Source organism: Erithacus rubecula, assembly GCF_903797595.1.
Source record: "Erithacus rubecula genome assembly, chromosome: 4".
Taxonomy (NCBI): Eukaryota; Metazoa; Chordata; class Aves; order Passeriformes; family Muscicapidae; genus Erithacus; species Erithacus rubecula.
In genome coordinates this window covers 6,079,967-6,098,973 of record NC_136686.1, presented here as the reverse complement: position 1 = coordinate 6,098,973, position 19,007 = coordinate 6,079,967, and the positions used below count along the sequence as shown (strand labels likewise).

The window sequence follows — 19,007 nt, the reverse complement described above, 5'->3', positions numbered from 1 at the left end:
TAATGAGAGATTGCGGGTCAATTTGCAGAGACTTTGCTGTGACTTTGAGCACAAAGTTACCCCAGACCGAGGTACCAGATGAGACTGGTGACACTTAGTTACCTTTGTGCTGCCACCCTAAGAGTTTAAAGGGTGGTGAAGTAGGGGATGAGCTGTATTTCCCAGGCATTCATTAAAGGGAGTTCTGTAGGGAAAGAATGTGTAATTCATCTTCTAGATGTAGTTGTATTTACAATAAAGTAAAACAAATGATAAATAATTGGAGCAGATAGGGAAAGAGCCATTCACACAGTAAATAAAAACCAGTCCTGTGATCTGAGCATTCCCTGGGTGGTTCTGGCAAGGGCAGGTGGTGGCAAAGAGACTGAGTGCTCTGAACCCTCTCTTTTTCTCACATGGCCCCCTAAATGTTATCTGTTCTATGGGGTTGTGTCAGTGCCTGGAAAGGAGCCGGGTATGAAGAGCAAACAGCACAATTCCTGCAAATCTCTGCTACTAATGCACCCAGCCTTGTCCTGGTGTTCTCTCTTAGAATGCCATTTATGTGGTTTTGGTTTTGTTCACTTTTCTTTCTACAAGTAAAGCAAAACCCACGAATGCCACAGCCTGGTTCAGTGTTAGTACTGTCTCTCTCTCTGGCAGGATCCCTGTGTTCCATAGTGGCCAAACCAAAATGCCTGGAAATTATTTTTTTGTGTGACCTTGTTTCACTGCAAGGTTTGACAAGGTGGAAAATGGGACATGTTCATAGGTATTCTGGCTGAACCATCTAAGGTTTGCCCAGCAGAAGGATACACTGGCAAAGCCTAGAGTTTGTTGCTGGTCATGGCCCTTTTGTGGCCATCTCAGCATTAACTCTGTGGCTTGAGACCACATGTCCCAGCAATATAAGCTCTGCCTCAATGCATCACTTACTTTTCTCCTGGAAGTCTGAAAGTTTCAGACACAAGTGATGGTTATTTAATTACAGCTATATTAAAAGATGCTGCAAGTGATTCCAGGCCTGACTGCCTTGCCACAGCTGCTTCAGCTGAACAAGCTCATGCTCTCACTGTTCCCCAGCAAGCAACTGGCATAAACTCCACGTGGTAGTTTTATTCAGCTATCTGGCACTTGCTAGCACATTTCTGCTTATGTAGTCCAGTAGATGCTGCAATTTTATTAGTGTTCTTTTTAAATGATCTTTAAATTGTTTTTTCCTTTAATTGTTTAGTTTTTGTGGCAATTTTCCCTTTGGGGATAGGAGCCCTCAGGTTTGTTGTGGAAAACAGCTAAAGATCAAGGATTTAATGCTTTTACAGTGGGTGGTAATGTTGAGAGGCTCTGATCAGAGGTGCTTTGTTCACTCAGAAGATACAGTTCAGACAGAGCCTAAACTCCACGGTGTTCCTCTGAGGAGGAGCAAAATATTCCACAGTTTGCAGAAGTGAGGGGAAGTGGGTTCTCCTTGTGGGTCAGGAGTTTTGTTGCTGGAATTTCCTAGCCAGGGCATGAAATACTGCAGGTTATTTGGAAAGATACCTGCAGGGATGTTATTTGGCTTTCTGTGCTTTGGGGACTCCTGGTTTAGTTCCTGCCACTGCACTGAATTGTTTCTGGGCACCTACATGCCTTGGCTCTGTCTGTAAAAGCACTGTAGGAGCACTCCCTGAGGAAAGGTAAATTTGGGGTTTAATTCACTGCTTGATTCACGAGGTGGATTTTCCCACCTTGGATGCAAGGCAGTTAACTGAAGCAGAGCACTGCCTTGGACCATTATCAGCCAGGCCCATGAAGGAGCAACTTGTGGCATTTCTCATGGATTTTCCCATCTCTCCTTGCCCCATTTTCTTGACATGGTGGCTGTCAATAATTTAGCAGGAGTCATTCCCAAGGTCAGGAGCACCTCTGTACAGTCCTGCACAAGAGGGTCTTGACAGAGCTTTTGTTTTCTAACAGCTGAAACAGAGAAGGGATCTGCAGACCACTTGGATCTGGCTGGCTTGCCCCCTCGCCCAAGAGAAGCAGATAGTCTGCAGATGACACCACCTTCTCCAGATTCCAGGAAAAAGGCCAGGGGAATCAAGAAGTTGTTTGGAAGGTAAGTAAAAATGAGAGATTCTCCAGAGCTGGGGCTTGGGCAGGGATTTGCTGGGAATACACCTTTTCTTTCTCCCCTGCTAGCATGTGGCTCCATGGTTGAATATCCCAGGAGCAGGAGCCTGTGTGGTATTTGGGAGAGATAACAGTGGGTTGGGGGCAAGGCTACAAGCCCTGGGGGAGATCTGTGTTGGCTGCAGTGGCAGCAGCAACATGCCTTTTCCTTAGCCAAATGTGAATGTGCTTTCTTCCTTTAGGCTGAAGAGAAGTCAGTCCACCACCTTCAACCCTGATGACATGTCTGAGACAGAGTTCAAGAGAGGAGGGACAAGAGCCACGGCAGGGCCCCGGCTGGGCTGGTCTCGGGACCTGGGGCAGTCCCACAAGTAAGACACCAGTGGGGCCAACGTGCCAGGGCTTAGATCTCAGTGGTTCTAGCAGAGCATGGGGCCCAAAGGAGGAGGGCAGTGCCAAAATGAAACATCCCCTCTCTCCTGTCTGAGCAAAACCAGGCTGCTTCCTCCCCTGAGAGAGGGTTTCTGCAGGGCTGAGGTGGGCTGGGCAGTGGGGTCCTGCTGTTGAGCTCTCGCCTTTGCAGCATGGCAGCAGGAGCCCTCATGTGGCAGTGACAGATTCCTTTCCTGCTGCACTTCCAGGGATTGAAGGAGAAAGAGAAACATTCTGGGCTCACTCCAGAGCTGGAGCCATGCTGGGCAGCAGAGGTGGCTCTTTCCAGTGGGATTGTAGGAGGCTGTGTTTGTTGTGACTGGCAACAGATCAGCAGCACCCAGCACTTCATGGTACTGATGGTTCCCTCAGAGATTGTCCCAGCTCCCACAAGATGTGAATTAGGCTTAGCTTTTAGCCTTCTCATTATTTATGAGGTTGGAAGCACAGGATTTATCAATCTTTTTTGGGTAAAATCTCCTGCAGTGAGCTGGACATGCCATTCGCAAAGTGGACCAAGGAGCAGGTTTGCAACTGGCTCCAGGACCAAGGGCTTGGCTCTTACATCAATAATGGCAGGCACTGGATATTGTCTGGGCAAACACTTCTGCAGGCTTCTCAGCAGGATCTGGAAAAGGTGAGCAATACAAGAAACACCCTTTTCAAATAAAGGTGAAAAAAAAAATCACCGTTTCCGTGCATGTGAATCAGGTCTGTAAGGAGCACCTGGTAAAAAAAATGTAAACTAGGTGAGGTTTCAAAATACTGTCACCTGCAGTGATGCCAAATCCATTTCTTTTTAGCTGGAGTTTTGTAGAAATGTAATGCTCTGTAATGAAGCTAATAATTACAAATTCCTGATTTAACTGCATTAAGCATGGCCACATCAATTGAATGTAGCATCTTCTAAAAATATCTGTGAGACTGCCTCATTATCATATGGGTTTGTAGCCCTGCTTCATTAGCACTCATGTGTGCTACAGTTATTTTATGTCTTTGTGAGAAGGGTGAAAAAAGGTGCTGTTTTGGTCTGCTTGTATTTTTTGTTTATTTTATACAAAGAGGAATGAGGATTTGTTATCACAGGTTGATCAGTGTCTGTCTTTAATCATTGCAGAATTGCTTGTCTATTTTTAAAAATGAAAAACAGAAGAAAAGGATTCAATTTAATCCATAGTATTTGTGGAGGTTTAAATTTTCAGCTTTTAAAAAATCACTCTCCTCATCCAATAGTAAGCCTGTTGTCTCAACTGGGTAGTTACACTACAACTGGAATAAGAGAAGTGTATTGTGAACACAATGGCTTGTAATAGTGTTATCAGAGGTGACATTAACCAGCAGGCACTCCTGAAAATGAAAATGGGAATAAAGAGATCCTGGAATGGCTGCACTTGCAGCTAAACTGGGGAATAATGTTATGAGTTTGGAAGCATTCATGAATTTCAGTAATTCCTGGGACATTCCCATGCTCTTAACTAAATAATTATTTTAGCTTTACTTGCCTAAGTGGGAAGGGAGGCATTAACCTCAGCAAGTATTTAACTGCTAACAATTTTATTATATTGTGGGATTTTTTTTAACCTGGTATGAGAATATTGTTGCCAACATTTTAATGCAATTTGGAATCCATCACTCCTTGAAATGAATCCACCACTCTGTGAAACTAACCCACCCCAGTGAGTGGGCCTTTCCCTAGTGCTGAACATGTGCTAAAATGGTGCTGAAATTCAGAAAATAGAACATGTGCCTGCCAGGTCACCAGCAATGCTGTGGAAGTGTGGCTTCTCAGAAACCCTCTGTCATTCAGCAGAGGGAGGAATAAAATAGCATTGTCTCTGGATTTACTGCTTTCCTTGCTTCCACAGGAGCTTGGGATTAAGCACCCTTTGCATCGGAAGAAGCTCCAGCTTGCTCTGCAGGCACTGGGATCTGAAGAGGAAAACAACCATGGCAAACTGGATTACCACTGGGTTACCAGTAAGATTTGACTGCATGCTGAAGCTGTGGCTTTGGATAGGGGTCCCTAACCGTGGCTAATTGGGGATGGGGCAGTGAGTGGTGCTGGGAACGTGGCTGCCACTCTAACAGAGTGTCTGTCCTGCCCTAGGGTGGCTGGATGACATTGGCCTGCCCCAATATAAGACCCAGTTTGATGAGGGGAAGGTGGATGGTCGCATGCTGCACTACATGACTGTGGTGAGTAAATGGTTTCTTCCTCTCCTGACATCCTCTCCATGTTCTTGGCTTCTCGATGTTCAAAGGACCCCTTTAAAATCTAGTGAGTGTCCTGTGTTAATGCCAATAGCTGTAAGCTATGGAAACCAAATACTACTGCCCACCTGCAAGCATTTCCCAAGTTCTTTCCATCTTTAGAGCTACTAGATTCAGGTGGAAGAGCAAACACAGTAAGACTTTGGACTCATGTATGAGAAATGGGAAATCCTGAGCTGAACAGTTGTGTGTGACACCAGTGGCTCAGGCAAGGCTTGTACACAAAGGTGTGCAAATGCTGTGGTTGCCATTCATGCTTTTGCTGTTCTATTAATTAACAGAAGCAGGTGGAATCCTTTTCTTCAGTGAGCAAGCATTCTATCAGCTTGCTTGTTTAGGTGGATGCTTAGGTGGAGAAAACCCAAGCAATTTCCTTTGAAGAAAATTGCAGTTCTAAGAGCCAGCTTGTTTGAAAGCAGGCTACACTTAACAGCTTTTGCATTTCAAAGTGCTTAGCACAGGCATCACCTCCCCACTCCCCTCTTCACTGCCAGTCAGGTTTCCTTGTGAGATAAGACCTTCCTTCTCTGGGGACACAAATGCAAATTGAACATCACTAATATTAATTCTTTCTGTACAATAAAGAAGAAATCAATCACAGCCCTGCTCTCTCATGGACCATGAGTTACCTTTCATGCCACACTTGCATGTGTTTTGCATAGGTTTTATGTCATGGTTTGCAATTTTATTTGTTATAAGATTTTTTCTTTTCCTTCTTAACCCTGGGAGGTGTGATGCCATCAACTTCCATTGAGTTTGATGTTGTGTTGGGAGACTTTACTACCATTGTCACTGCCCTTTAATTGTAGATAACTGGGGATATTTTTAGAGCAAGTTTAACCATCAAATTATGACAACACAACAGATTTGCTATAACTAACAAATAAAATATTCCAAATATTAAATTAATACTTGTTATGATCTTTTGAAACTACTCCAATACAACATGAATAATAGCCAGCATTTATTATTTTATAATAAATGAAATAGCAAAACATGACATAGTAACCTATTGTCAAATTTGTTCAACTAACAAAGTTAGCTGAACACAGTGAGATGTTTGGGTAAGCAAAGAACCTTGTCTTAAATATCTGACAAAATAGATTCCAGTGCTCATAACATAAAAGTAAAACTGAAAGATTAAGCCAGGCTAACCCTGGAACAAGGTTGCATAAATTTATTTAAGTTAGCCAAATTGCACTTGGATTTCGAGACACTTTTCTTCTCTCTTTTTTCCCCCTAATCATAGAGAATGTCCCAATTTTCAGGGTAATTTGTTGTTTTCAGTTAAACTTCTAGCTGGACATTTGAGGTATTAAAATTTCTGGCAGGATCAAATGCCAGGTGAGTCTAGTGTTAGTGCTGTCCTTGTTCTTGTCCTGTGGCACTGAGGATGTGTCATCTCACCCTTTTTCCCTCCTTGTTACCCCATGTTTCTTGTACTAAGCTCTCTACCCTGTGTGAAAAACATCCCCCAAGAGCTAGTAGAGTGCAACACAGGAAGTTTTTATTTTGGGACAGATGGTTTGACATGAATCACCTGTCTGACATATTAAAATCTTCCCCCAGATGTGTCAGATGTGCCATTGTAAGCCAGGGGCTAAAGCAGTCCCATCCAGGAGGATGCTGGTCCCATGGATAAACATGTCTGTGTTTATTAACTCCCTCTTGCTCTTTGACAGGATGACCTGCTGTCCTTGAAGGTCATCAGTGTGCTTCACCACCTCAGCATCAAAAGAGCCATTCAGGTTTTGAGAATAAACAACTTTGAGCCCAACTGCCTGCGCAGGCGGCCATCTGATGAGGTACTGCTTCACAAGGAAGCTGTGAAGAGGAATCCTCTAGGGGTTTATCCCTGGTTTTGATTACTCCTGCTCTACTCCCTTGTCCTGTGTCCCCATTCTGCTTAATTTTTAGTTTCCTGTCTCTTATGTTGTTCTTTTAACCTCAAGCTCTGACATCACTTTCTTTCCTCTACCTGCCATGGCCCCAAACTCATGTCCCCCTTTCAGAGTCTCCCACTTCTCCTCCAAGCCAACAGCTGGCTGTTTTGGCCCAGTCTCTGATGTGCTGTCTGGAACACAAATCATCTTGAAGTCAGTGCACTGTTGCCACAAGTCTTGTGCAACTCTCTGGAATACTGATAGCTGTGTCAAAATTTTCTGTGTAAAAGGAGCTTGGCGCCGTTACCATGCAAGAAGGAGACTGCCATGATTGTGTTTTGGAAACAGCAAAGGCTGGGGAGGGCAATAGATGACAAACAACCCAGACTCTTGGATTTAGATTCACAATGTGTACCTGCAAGAACAGCACAGCAGCTCATGGAAGCAGCTGGATTTTCAGCTCTACTGGTAGAAGTGGCAAATTACCCCAGTGCACAGCACAATAACCAAAGGACCTGACACACCCCTGCCCCCTGCCCAGACCCATCCCTGTGCTGCAGTTCCAGTAAAGATTGGGGCTGGGATTCAGCTGATCTGGGGTGTCTCCTTACCTGCCTGTCCCTCCTGTTGGCAGAACAACGTGACAGCTTCCGAGGTGAGCCAGTGGACCAACCACCGCGTGATGGAGTGGCTGCGCTCCGTGGATCTGGCGGAGTACGCGCCCAACCTGCGGGGCAGCGGAGTGCACGGGGGGCTCATGGTGAGCTTTGGGTGCCTTCCTCCCTTCCATGGAAAATAAGATGGCTGGGAGTCACTGGACAGTGTTCTGACATGATCTTTGTTGCACATGCCTTGTCTGCTTATTCTGCTTAATAAGGTTTAAATGATATGAGTGTCTCGAGGGGAAGTATTGTGGTTTAGTATTCTGTATTCCCTTCCCAATTCTGTTTGGGTATGGCATTTCCCACCTTCTGTCCTACAGTGCTGCCATTCTGAACAGCCACTTCCTGCCTTCCTAATCTGGATATGGTTTTCTTTTGTGGGGGAAGCTTGTTACTTTTGTAAAATTTGGGATTACACTGTCAAACCAGGATTGTTTTTAATTGCTCCAGCATCAAATACTCTGGACAAGAGACTTATACCTGCAGAGGTTTGTTGTGGTGATTAGGAGTTACATCCCTGCTCTACACATTTTGTGCCTGTTTATTTTCCATGATTCCTCTGGTTGCCTTTTCCAGAGTTGGCAAATTATGCTGGATAAACATTTTGTGGCAGCTTCACACAGTACTTCAGTTAAGGATGGATTTATCTGTTCATTTCTTCTTACCTGCCAATTTGTTCCTATTTATAATTCCAGAAGGAAAGCCTGGATGTAGCATTTTGGGAATCCTTTAACTAGTTAACTCTCTTTCCTTCTTTTTTGTGTATTTCTTCGAAAATGCAAACAAAAATCCCAAAGCAGCCTTAGGGAGTGACCAAGAAGGGCCTAGATGTCCTTGTGATCTCATCAATCACTCCTGGCTTCAGCTGGATTCTCTGTGATTGGATTCCCAGGTTTTGGAGCCCCGTTTCAATGTAGAAACCATGGCCCAGCTGCTGAACATCCCACCCAACAAGACACTGCTGAGGAGGCACTTGGCCACTCATTTCAACCTCCTGGTGGGGCAGGAGGCCCAGCAGCAGAAACGTGAGGCCATGGAGTCCCCAGACTACGTCCTGCTGACAGCAACTGCCAAAGTCAAGGTAGGCCACTTGCTCTGGGAGGGGTGGGAGGTTCCAGGGAGCATTTAGATCTCCAGTTTTACCTGTGCTGGGGGGGCACTTCAGTAAGGGCTGAGAAAAGGGGTTGGCTCCTAAAGAAAGAAGCATGAGAGCAGGACCTGGCAGATCTGGGGTTGGCACTTGTGTCTGCCATGAGTTGGCCACTTCTTAGCCTGTCTGACATGCACAGACAAGAGGTAGCACTCGTCCTTCTGTGTGTACTGAGAGATGTTTAGGAGGGAGACTGTCCCTTACTGTATACAGACTCATGGTTTAATGTGGAATTTTAACCTCATTTGGGGTCTGTTAAATGGTGATATCTTAACAGTGTTAGAATGAGAGGACACATTGTCCTTTGAGATGCCACTGTCATGAAATTCAGAAGATCACTGGGGTTTTGAGCTTTCATCATGGAAATACAAGAGGGCACGGGTATGCCTGTTAATTCTTTGCTGATTCTCTAACTCCTTGGCAAATTTCTCTTCACTTTTAAGCCAAAGAAACTTACCTTCAGCAATTTTGGGAGCTTGAGGAAGAAGAAGCAGGATGATGTGGAGGAGTATGTGTGTCCAATGGAGCTGGGGCGGGCATCTGGCAGTGGATCAAAGAAGGGCTTTAAGCCTGGCCTGGATATCCGAGTGTATGATGATGATGATTTGGACAGGCTGGAGCAGGTAAGCCAGTTCTGACAATTCTGAGTCTTTGAGCTGTCCATTTGGTAGGAAAACTTTCCATTTCCCAGGGAAGTCTTCCTTTTGCTTTGGCCATGAAGGTCCTGACTTCTTGCTGTCACACAGCATGAGTGACAAAAGTCCTGCTCCCAAGGAGGTTGAAGCTGTAAATGCAGCACCTGCAGGGTCTGCTCTGGAGTAACTCTCCTCTCCTGACAGGCCATGCTTCCCCCTTGGTCTGAACATCTCAGGTGTAATCAGTAAATTGTGTGCTGCACTTAATTGTCACTGTCATAGCAGGACAAGGCTTCACACTGACAGAGAGTGGGTTTAGATCTTAGGAGGTTTAGGATATTAGAAAAATGTTCTTCTCTATGAGGGTGGTGAGGCCCTGGCACAGGTTGCCCAGAGAAGCTGTGGCTGCCCCTGGATCCCTGGAAGTGTCCAAGGCCAGGGTGGATGTGACTCTGAGCAGCTTGGGATGGTGGAAGGTGTTAAACATAGAGAATTGGACTGAGATGACTTTTAAGATCTCTTCCAACCCAATCCATTCTATGACTCCACTCTATGATACAAATAAGTTATTATTAATTAATGTTTGATTCTCTTTATTATAGATGGAAGATTCAGAAGGGACAGTGAGGCAAATAGGAGCATTTTCTGAAGGCATCAACAACTTGACAGTAAGTCTGTGTGTGGGGTCTGTGCAGTAAGGTCTCTGGCTCTGTGGGATGGGTGTGAACCCCTTGGCAGTCGTGGTAACCAGAGTCAGTGAGGTGCTTTGGGTCTTCTGCAGGGACAGAGGGCACAAGAAAACCAAGTGGTTCAGGAAGGGACCTGTCCAGCCTGGTGGGGAGGTTTGGTGGCCTGTGCTGGCTCCCCACACAGCAGGGAGGGCAGGGGACACAGCCCCCATTGCCCATGGTCAGTGGGTTTGCAGCTGGCAGTCAGGCTGCATTTTCTGGGAGCCAGCAGACTGCAGAGAGCTGTTTTTGCAGCAGGGTGGGTGAAAACCTCCCTCAGCAGAACAAAGCAGTGGCTGGCAGGCAGTGTTTGCTGCCCAGCACAGGACAGGTGACTGGCTCCAGTCGTGAGAACCCTTAACTCTTCCCTCCTTTCCTTTGCAGCACATGCTGAAGGAAGATGAAATGTTCAAAGACTTTGCCACTCGCTCTCCCAGCACCAGTATAACAGACGAGGACTCCAACGTGTGACAGTCACCACCAGGCACTGACCAAGGCTCGTTCTCCTGCTGCAAGGACATCCCTGTTGCACTTAACAGGCAGCACATCTTGGACTTTGCATTGCTCTTGCTTCTGTTTGTTAGAAGTAACACTGAGGGGTGGAGAATTTTAAAGAGAAAAGGAGAAAAAACAAGGTGCCTACTTAAGTTGCCATAAAAACCACCCAGACACTGGTGAATGGTAATTGTTTTAACTCTATTTAATGTACAAACTGGTGATATGTTTCAGAGTGTTGCATTGAAATTGATGTGGTATGATAGTGCTCCTTTTGCTCATTCATGGCCTCAGATAATCCTTTCTACTGTTTGAAAAGAACAAGGTGTTAGGTAAAAGTGTTGCAACTGTAGATACTGTGCATCAGCTCTCTGCGCTCTCAGCTGAAAAACAGAAATTACTGCTCTTTTCTAGGTGCTTTCCTTTGGCACAAACACCAGTTCAGCCCTGTCCAATGTAGGATTTTAGTCATCTGTGCCCTGTGTAAGCTCCCCAGTAGTTCTTGACTGTTGCTCCTATTTTTATACTGTTTTATAAAAAAAAAAAAAAAAAAAAAAAGAAAAAAGTATATGAAGTACATATAAAAGCAAAAAATTTAAATTCTGTGAGATAGAGTGATGGAAAGTTGAAGGTGTGCGAGGGAAGGGGAGAAGGTTGTAAAAAAATTATGCCAGTTTGCAAACCAGCTGGTTACTGGGAAAGGCAGGCTGACCTTTGGAACTGTTTGCTTTCATTGCTTTTTACTGAGTGCACAGTTTAATGATTTTCCATTAGAGATGAAACAATTCTAAAGCATGTTTCTTCTGGCAGTGACTTATCCAGAAACTGCACATTTTAAAGTGTCTTCTTCTTGTCCCCAGCAGCAGTAGTTAGTGCATTCAACAAGGTTATTAACACTTCCATGACTTTAAAAATTCCCTTAAAGTTGAGAGTACTCCCTGCATATGGAAGGGATATTTCTGTGCTGTGACTAACGTGAAGATGGTGTAGTTGCAAAAAAAAAAAAAAAAAAAAGTTATATAGAAAAATGTATAGGAAATATATTATTTCATATTATTAAGGCTAAGGTGGGACTTTTCCTCCAAAATTCAGATATCAAATGTGTTGCTCAGCATTTTGCCTTCTTAAAGCACAGCTCCTCTGCTCTTGAGGATCATCAGGTTTTAAAATTCCTAACTAAGCAGTGGGAATTTTGTGTCAGACTTCCAGTATTGTGAGGTGTCCTAGCCAAAAGCAAACCAACAAACAATCAAAAGTAACTTTTCATTCCAGTGGTCATTTGTATGGTGTTGAACGTTGCATGTATTTTAGCACAATGGCATGAAGCTGCTTTGCTCTGTAAAGGCAAACAAAAGTCCAGCTGGAATTGTTCCTTGCAGTGGTGTTGCTTTGCCAAGTGTTTTGTCACTTGTTTTGTCACTCTCCTTGCTGGAAGTGAGACCATTCCTGGTGTTGTGCAGGATCTGGGGTCTGTGCTGACTTTGGGGGTGTTTCTAGAACACTGTTAACAAAGCTAGGAAAGGAAGAAAGGTTCTTCCCAGGATTTTCAGGGAACTCCCCTCATATCAGAGGGATATTCCAGCATTAGAATGATGTAAGCTGATAACCTGGACCTTTGAAGGATGTGCAGTGTAGGTGATTACTGATGTACCAAGATGCAAAATTTAATGTGGGCAGGTTTAGGGTGTAGATGCTTGGGATGTGGATTCAGGGCTCCCTTTCTGTGAATACTCTGTAATATTGTTATTATTTACATGGAAGATGAACGTAAAACCCTGTGGAAACACTGGGAAATGTAGTGCAGGCTTCCAAACAAAAGTGTTCCTCTGGATGGCTCTCACTAGTCACTGGCTACTGGACAGGACTGGTTATTCACAGGGGGGAAAAGGGAGCTGTGTGCTGAAATAGCCACAAGCCCTCTCCAGTTTCTCTGGAGTGTGATCAGTGAGGGCAGTGCTTGTTTATTTAAGTGCAGTGAAAGCAGCATTCTGCTCCAAACAACCCTTTCCTGGCAGCCAGGTCATCCCTCAGAGCTGCCATCTGAACCCTGGTTGTCTTAGGGGGTGGGGACGAGAGGTGATGAAGTCAGGAGGTTTTTATGTGTGTGTGTGTGTGTGTGTGCACACTGTCCATACCGTCAGGGTGTTTAACTGGTTTGGAGAGGGCAAACTGTAACTGCTGTGTATTGCCATGTGAAATCCAATAAAGTCTGTGGAAAATGCCACGTGCTTCTGAAAGCTGGTTCCCTTTTTCACATGTTCTCTTTTTTTTTATTATTTTATTTTTTTCTTATTTTTCCAAGAAAGGTTGTTTTGTTCTCTTCAAAAAACATAGGAGGGAAAAGGGGAAAAAATCACACTTTTTTTTTGTTGACTGAGTAATTCGTTTGTCAGTAGTGCCTGCAGCAGGGCTCGACTAACAGCTAAGAAGTCAACTCTATCAAGACTTTGTAGTTATTTCTGGGATCCAGATTTGAACCATCTTGGGTTGTTTTGGTGGGGTGAGAAGTGGCATCATCAGATCAACTATATCAAGACTATGTAGCTATTTCTAAAATCCAGATTTGAACCATCTTGGGTCGTTTGGTGTGAAATAGCATCATCATTGCTCAATATGTGTTCCACAGGGAGAACTCCCAAGGTGCTCTGTCCCTTCCTGCTGTAAAAGAGACTCTGGTCCAAAGTGTTAATCTCCCTTCTCTGAGAGATTAAAAGAAAAAGGTGGTTCCATCTCCAGGCAACACCCTGTGCCAGAAGAATGGTTTCTGTGCAATAGTCCTAGAAAGGAGATCCGAGGAGATAAGATCAGACTGGAATGAGATAACATCAGCCAGAGCAATGGTGCCGGAATTAACAATAAGGAAAACAAGCAGAGATGAATTCAGTAAGTGTGAAAGCCTGTTGGGCTGGTCCCTGCTCAGTCAGCTGTGGAGAAACACACCCAGGAGAAAGCCCAGCTCACGGAGCTCGGCTCTGCCATCACCTTCACCAGGAAGGCTGCAGGTATCCATGTGCAGCTGAACAGCTCTGGCTGAGCCCGTGTGGAAAATAAAGGTTCGTCCTGCATGTGGAAAGGACCTCCTGCAGCAGAGATGGGCCAGAAGGTCTCCCAGGAGGACAAGCAGGAGAGCAAGGCTGAAACTGTGGCCATCTGTGAAGTGTTCAGCCAGGGTGTGCTCCACGCATCTCAAAGGCTGAAGGACTATCTCGGTTTCGTGGATCCTCAGAGCAAATTCCAGCCGGCCACCAACACGCTGAGCGAGATCTTCCTGGTCAACTTCATCAGCTTCTGCGTGGGGAAGGGCGTGGAGGAGCAGATCACGACCAGCAAGATGACCCAGCAGCAGTCCTCCCTGTTCGGCGTGGACTGGCTCTGGACTCTGTGCGGCTCCGACAAGCAGGTGAAGCTGCAGATCGCCGTGCAGGCTCTGCAGCCGGCCGAGCTGCTCCAGGGCGAGCGCCCTGCCGAGCGCTGCTGCCGCGGGGCCGCGCTGGCCGACGAGGGCTTCCAGAGCATGAGCAGCTTTGAGAAGCTGGCCCAGTTCTGCCGCCTGGTGGGACGGGACTGCCTGGGGCTCTTCGTCATGTTCGGCGTGCCAGGGAAGCCCAAGGACATCCGAGGAGTCCTGCTGGACAGCGTTGCCGAGGAGGAGCAAAAATGCCGCCTGTCGGGCAGGAATGCGCTGCGGCGATTTGTCACCAGCACTGACAGATCCCTGCCCACTAAAGACATGCTGGAAAATTGCCTGGGCACCAAAAACGGGCTGAAGGACGTGGGTAATGCGTACATAAACTTTGTGTGAGCAGCTGGGCAGCACCAGGGGCTGTGTGGGGCTCAGCTCTGCCCCTCTCGCTTTCCCCCCCATGCTCCATTCCCTCCAGCTTCCCCTCGACCCATTGCGTTCCCCGAGCTCCTGCAGAAGCCAGGCTGAGTCAGCCTCTCCGGGTTTTAAAACAACAAGATGGACCTGCCAGAAAAAAGTGTTTATAGAAGGCACGACACTTTTCCAGAACATTTTGTTCGCCAGACATGAAGTCTTGGCTGGAGCTGCTGAAAGCTTTATCAGCCAGAGCTCTGGGGAGGTCCTGGTGGATTTGACTCGGAGCCTTTGTTTGCTGTGGGGCAGACTCGTTTCTGTCCTAGGAGGGTGAGTCTGTGAAAGGGAAACGTGCTGTGCTGGTCAGAAGAGTTGCAGTGAGTGTGAAGGACAGTACCAGACCTTAACATGACTGATTTGAAGGAGTGAGCTGGTTTCAATTCAGAGGAAATTAAAGGGAAAAGAGGAAAAGCCCTTCCCAGTGCTAGAAATGGGCTCTGAGAGAGAGACATTAATTACCTGCCTCCTAATTAGTGCCAGGCTCCACAGGGCCTTGGGGCTGTGAACAAAAGGCAGGGCTGGAGCCAACTGCAGAGCTTTTCTCCCTGGGTGGCTGTGTCAGGGCAAGGTGTGACAAGAGCCAGGGGCAGGTGTTTAAGAACACTGGGGGAAATCGAGCAATGGGGACAAAAACCAGCCCTGATGTGGGTGGGACCTTTTCATAGCAACAGAGGCAACCCCTGACCATTCACAGCAGCGAGCAAATCTGGAGGAGGCAAGATTATTTCACTTGGAATTTCTTTTCAGTAGCTTAGCAGCTGATGGCATTTATGGGCTTGATTTATTCTATTTCTCTCAGCTTTTACTGGACTAAGTGAGGCTTTTGGGTTGTACAGTTATAATTACTTGCTTTACTGTTAACCAGTGAAGGAGGACTGATCCATATTCCAACTGGTAAACTCACTTTGGTTATAGCTGTGTGAATACTCTTGTCAGTGCAAAACTCATCTGCCTCTAATTTTAATATAAATTCAAACATTTAATGGAATAAAAATAATTTTGAAAACATATTCATCTTTCACTATATACTATTTGAGTTGTAAGGTGGGGGCAGCTGTGAGAACTGAGAATCAGAGGCTGTTAAAGAGCCATTTAAAAAGGGCCTAAAGAGGCTGAGGCATCAGTGCCATGAGTGCAGCATTCCATGGCAGAGGCTGAAAAGGGAACTGAAATAAAAGCAAACACAGAGAACTGTGACATTTTGCTGAGTCACAAACGTAGCTGGGTTTGGAGAAGGGTGACCTTTTAGTCCTCAAACATTTCATTGAGATAGAATTGCTTCTAAAGAGCTGCTGTCACTGTATTCTGTGTGTGTGACTGGGTTTGGGGGGGCAGAGGAGACAGTTCTGGTGTGTTGCATAAAGAACCTGCATAGCTGTGGGGGATTGGGTTTTTTTTGCCTGTTTAAACTAACAGAATAATGAACACTGCAGCAGGATTGATACTGGTTTATAAAAGACCTGCAAAAACTTTAATTTGGCATTAAACTGGTATATTGTAACTAGTGTGACTTCACCTATCCAGTTCTTTAGAAAAGCTGGCTCACTTGAAAACTGGGCTTTTTTTTCATTTGCAAGCTTTCTCAATAATAGAAAGGGAAGGGGAAAAGCAAAATATTGTGGCTGTGTAGAGTTTGAACTATGAGAGTTACACACTGAGGCAGTTGTTGATTTGATTTGTGTCCCTCAAAGGGCTCTGGTACCTCAGAGATATCACATAAGCTTGGTGTGTTATTTTGGGAACTGGCTTATATTGCCCAGACTGCACCACACTCTGGCCCTTTCCCTTGTGAGCTTTAGCTCAGGCCTCTGGGCCCTCAGCCACGGTGGGAATTGGCCAAGGCTCTGGATTCTGGCTAACAACAGTGAGAAGTATTTAACCATGTAACTCTGGCTATGTTCATCCACTCAGCCAAGCTGGAGCCACAGCTCAGGTGGCTCACAGCCATCCCCAGGCTTCTGTGCTGCACGTGCTGATGGACCAGCTAAGGTGCAGCCCCCAGCCTGTGAAATCCCAGGGCAGTTTGTGTGTTTGTCCTGGGTTCTCAAGAACCTGGAATTCACACCTTTGTCCCTTGGCAGTGTTTTCTGTTCCAGTGTCCCTCTGAACACTTGCTGCTGGGATACACAGGGAAAAGCCCTGTCCCTGCATGGAATGGAAACTCCTCCATGTCTCACCAAGGGGTTCAAAGCCCCTTTGGTTTTCTGAAGCACTCAGTGACCTCAGCCTCGCTCCAGGGCCTTGCTCAGAGGGTCAGCATTCCCTGTGCCTGGAGAAGGGGCAGGGAAGGACACGCTGAGAGCATCCCCTTGGGGAAGGTTCCACCTGCCTGCCCTGCAGAAATGGGTGTAGAGCCCAGAACTGCTGACAATGAGGGGTTCAGGGAAAGGCAAACTCCCTCTGTGTGCTGGGGGCTCTGTGATGTCCTTTGGGACATCAGAGACTGCCCCAAGGCAGTGGGCAAAGCTTCTGTTCCTACATCCTCTCTCTCCCAAAGGACCAAGAAAAGGAACTGCCCTCCCTCATCCCCAAAACAAATCCTAGTGCTGACTGGGAAAATGCACGTATGTTATTTCTGTCCTCCATTCCAGAGCACAGCAAGTGACAGATTTGAAAATGAGGAAGTTGGGGTTTGTTTTTGCCTTTTTGTTTTTGTTTGGCAGTTTGTATACTTTTACAGTTATTTTTACAGTTATTTTTAAATTTATTTTTCTGTTACCAATCATAAATTGTGTGTGTTCTATCTCCCTTCACAACCACTGCAGTGCCCATGAACTATCTGGGTTAATTCTACACTGACATATAAAATATACTCTGTTTTTCCCTATGCTTTTGCTTCAGAAGTGATCAGCCTGAGACAAGGCAGGCAAGCCCTGACCATTATAATTTCCTCTTCTTTTCATGTGTCTGTAACAAATCAATAAAGCAAAGAAAGCAAAGTTCTTCTCCCAAATCCATCACATTTGGAGCCATGAGAACTGTTGGATTTAAAAGATGCTGATTCACACTAGTGGTTATCAGATGGGTTTTCCCATCTGTGACACAATTCAGCAGCTGTCTGGCAGCACAGAGATTCTCCACCTTGGAGCTCAGATGCTGCAGCAGCCAGCTCAAGTCTCAGACTTCAGCTCTCCACTAATAATTAGGGAAAAAGTCTATAAGGAAAGATGCAAGTGCAAACTAACTTCTGCATCAGCACACCTGACCTTGGAGCCTTTTGTGCACAGGTGCCATTTGGCAAGGGGATTTTATCCATGCAAGAGTTACAACACTGTGTCTGCTGGAACAGGGATTCCCATCAAAATGTATGCCAAGGGCTGCTGAAAGTCACTGGGTTTGTTATTTTTATCTCCCCTCAAACAGCACAAGCCAGACACTGCTGAAGTGGCCTCTGGTGCTGCTCCTGGACACAACCTGCACTGCTTAATGATGCAGAGGCACAGAAGGGAACAGGAGCATCCTCACCTGAGCACAAACAATTCCTGGCAGCCAGCACCACTAGTGAGGAGCTCTCTCCAGAAGCATCAGCTCTGTCAGCAAAGACAGAGTACATGTACAGGAAGAACATGTACAGAAGAAGAACAAGAACAAGTACAGGAAGATAGTAAATGGTTTTAGTTATGAAGGTATTAAGTGTTTTTATGTATCCTTAATGCACAGCTGCATACACACATTCCACAGAAGAAGAGTGAACACAACAAAACCTGCCTGAACCTTTCAATAAACCTGTTCCTTGCTTTTCTAACTCTACAGATGTGGTTTGGCCAGGCAGACACAGGTCAGATCACAACTGCACACTTTAAAGCAGCCACATAAGCTCAGTTTTGTTTGAAGCCCTGACAATCATCAAGGTAAGTACAAGAAGAAGCTCTCAGATGTACCAACCTAACCTGCACATCACCATTTAGCAGCTGAGGCAAAAGTTACCAGCACCTCCTTAAGGAAGGGCAGCAAATTCAGCAGTGGGACAGGGGCTTTACTGACCACCCCTAACACCATGGGATGTTTTATCAGCCCCCAAAATCCTGCCTAACATTTGGGCTCCAACTTTCTCTGACTAAAACTACTGAAAAAAGCAGACTCCCCATCCAGAGGCATTGGGGGCTTTGCACCCCTTTTACACCACCTCAGGAGCCAGCAGAATGGTTTTGGAATACCTGTCTCAGATTTGGGATCTGGTCCCCTTTCTGTGCTCCCTCCACCTTCCCAGAAAAACAAATAATGCAAAAGACAACAAAGTAAATCATCAGCCAGATCCTCAAAGGAGGAAACTAACAGGAGTTTACAGCAACTCCCTTGTGCTCAGCAAGCCAAAGGCTGGTTTGATGCAATCACACCACCGACAAGAAAGTGACTAAACCTTGGCTGGTTTCAAAGCTCTCCAGGGGAAGGATTTCCACTCCACTGAAAGTGTTCCTTTAATGGGGAAAGAAACATCAGAGAGCCCCCACTGGGATGGATTAAAGAGACAAAACCTCCTGAAGGACACTGCACTGAGCACCTCCTCACACACACCCTGCCTGTCCTCAGGCCCCTGAGCTGGCAGGGAGCAGTGACCAGACTGTGTCCTGCTCACACTGGGAGCAATGGGACCAGACCTGGCAGCACCACCTGGGAGCCTCAGCCTGCTGGGAATGGCTGCCATGGCAGGAATGTTAACAATCATCCTCCTGCTGCCAGGGTCACAGGCAGAGCCTCCCCATGCACCTGCACAGACAGTTCCAGCATCACCCCTCTGCTCCCTGCAGTGTGTGTCACACTGCACTGGCAGCACAACCCA

General features: G+C 46.0%; 3 protein-coding genes across 17 annotated transcripts in view; 2 read left to right on the top strand and 1 right to left on the bottom strand.

Moving 5' to 3' along the window:
- The window catches only part of PPFIBP1 (PPFIA binding protein 1), a 121,835-nt gene extending 109,261 nt beyond the window's left edge, over positions 1 to 12,574 (top strand). For all 15 annotated transcript variants that reach the window (XM_079304212.1, XM_079304207.1, XM_079304205.1 and 12 more), the window contains 11 exons: positions 1,939 to 2,080; positions 2,337 to 2,465; positions 3,013 to 3,163; positions 4,392 to 4,503; positions 4,634 to 4,722; positions 6,480 to 6,602; positions 7,315 to 7,440; positions 8,235 to 8,423; positions 8,936 to 9,115; positions 9,730 to 9,795; positions 10,240 to 12,574. In XM_079304212.1, the coding sequence (XP_079160338.1) occupies positions 1,939 to 2,080; positions 2,337 to 2,465; positions 3,013 to 3,163; positions 4,392 to 4,503; positions 4,634 to 4,722; positions 6,480 to 6,602; positions 7,315 to 7,440; positions 8,235 to 8,423; positions 8,936 to 9,115; positions 9,730 to 9,795; positions 10,240 to 10,326 (1,394 nt within the window). In that variant the 3' untranslated portion in view covers positions 10,327 to 12,574. The remainder of the gene's footprint in view (positions 1 to 1,938; positions 2,081 to 2,336; positions 2,466 to 3,012; positions 3,164 to 4,391; positions 4,504 to 4,633; positions 4,723 to 6,479; positions 6,603 to 7,314; positions 7,441 to 8,234; positions 8,424 to 8,935; positions 9,116 to 9,729; positions 9,796 to 10,239) is intronic.
- Positions 1 to 19,007, bottom strand: part of LOC306801299 (dynein axonemal intermediate chain 7-like) — a 253,256-nt gene that overhangs the window by 200,173 nt on the left and 34,076 nt on the right. The window lies entirely within an intron of this gene.
- On the top strand, positions 13,415 to 14,174 carry REP15 (RAB15 effector protein; the record flags this gene model as incomplete). Its single annotated transcript, XM_079304270.1, has 1 exon — positions 13,415 to 14,174. One exon carries the CDS (start codon positions 13,415 to 13,417, stop codon positions 14,150 to 14,152), a length of 738 nt encoding a protein of 245 aa, XP_079160396.1. The 3' UTR covers positions 14,153 to 14,174.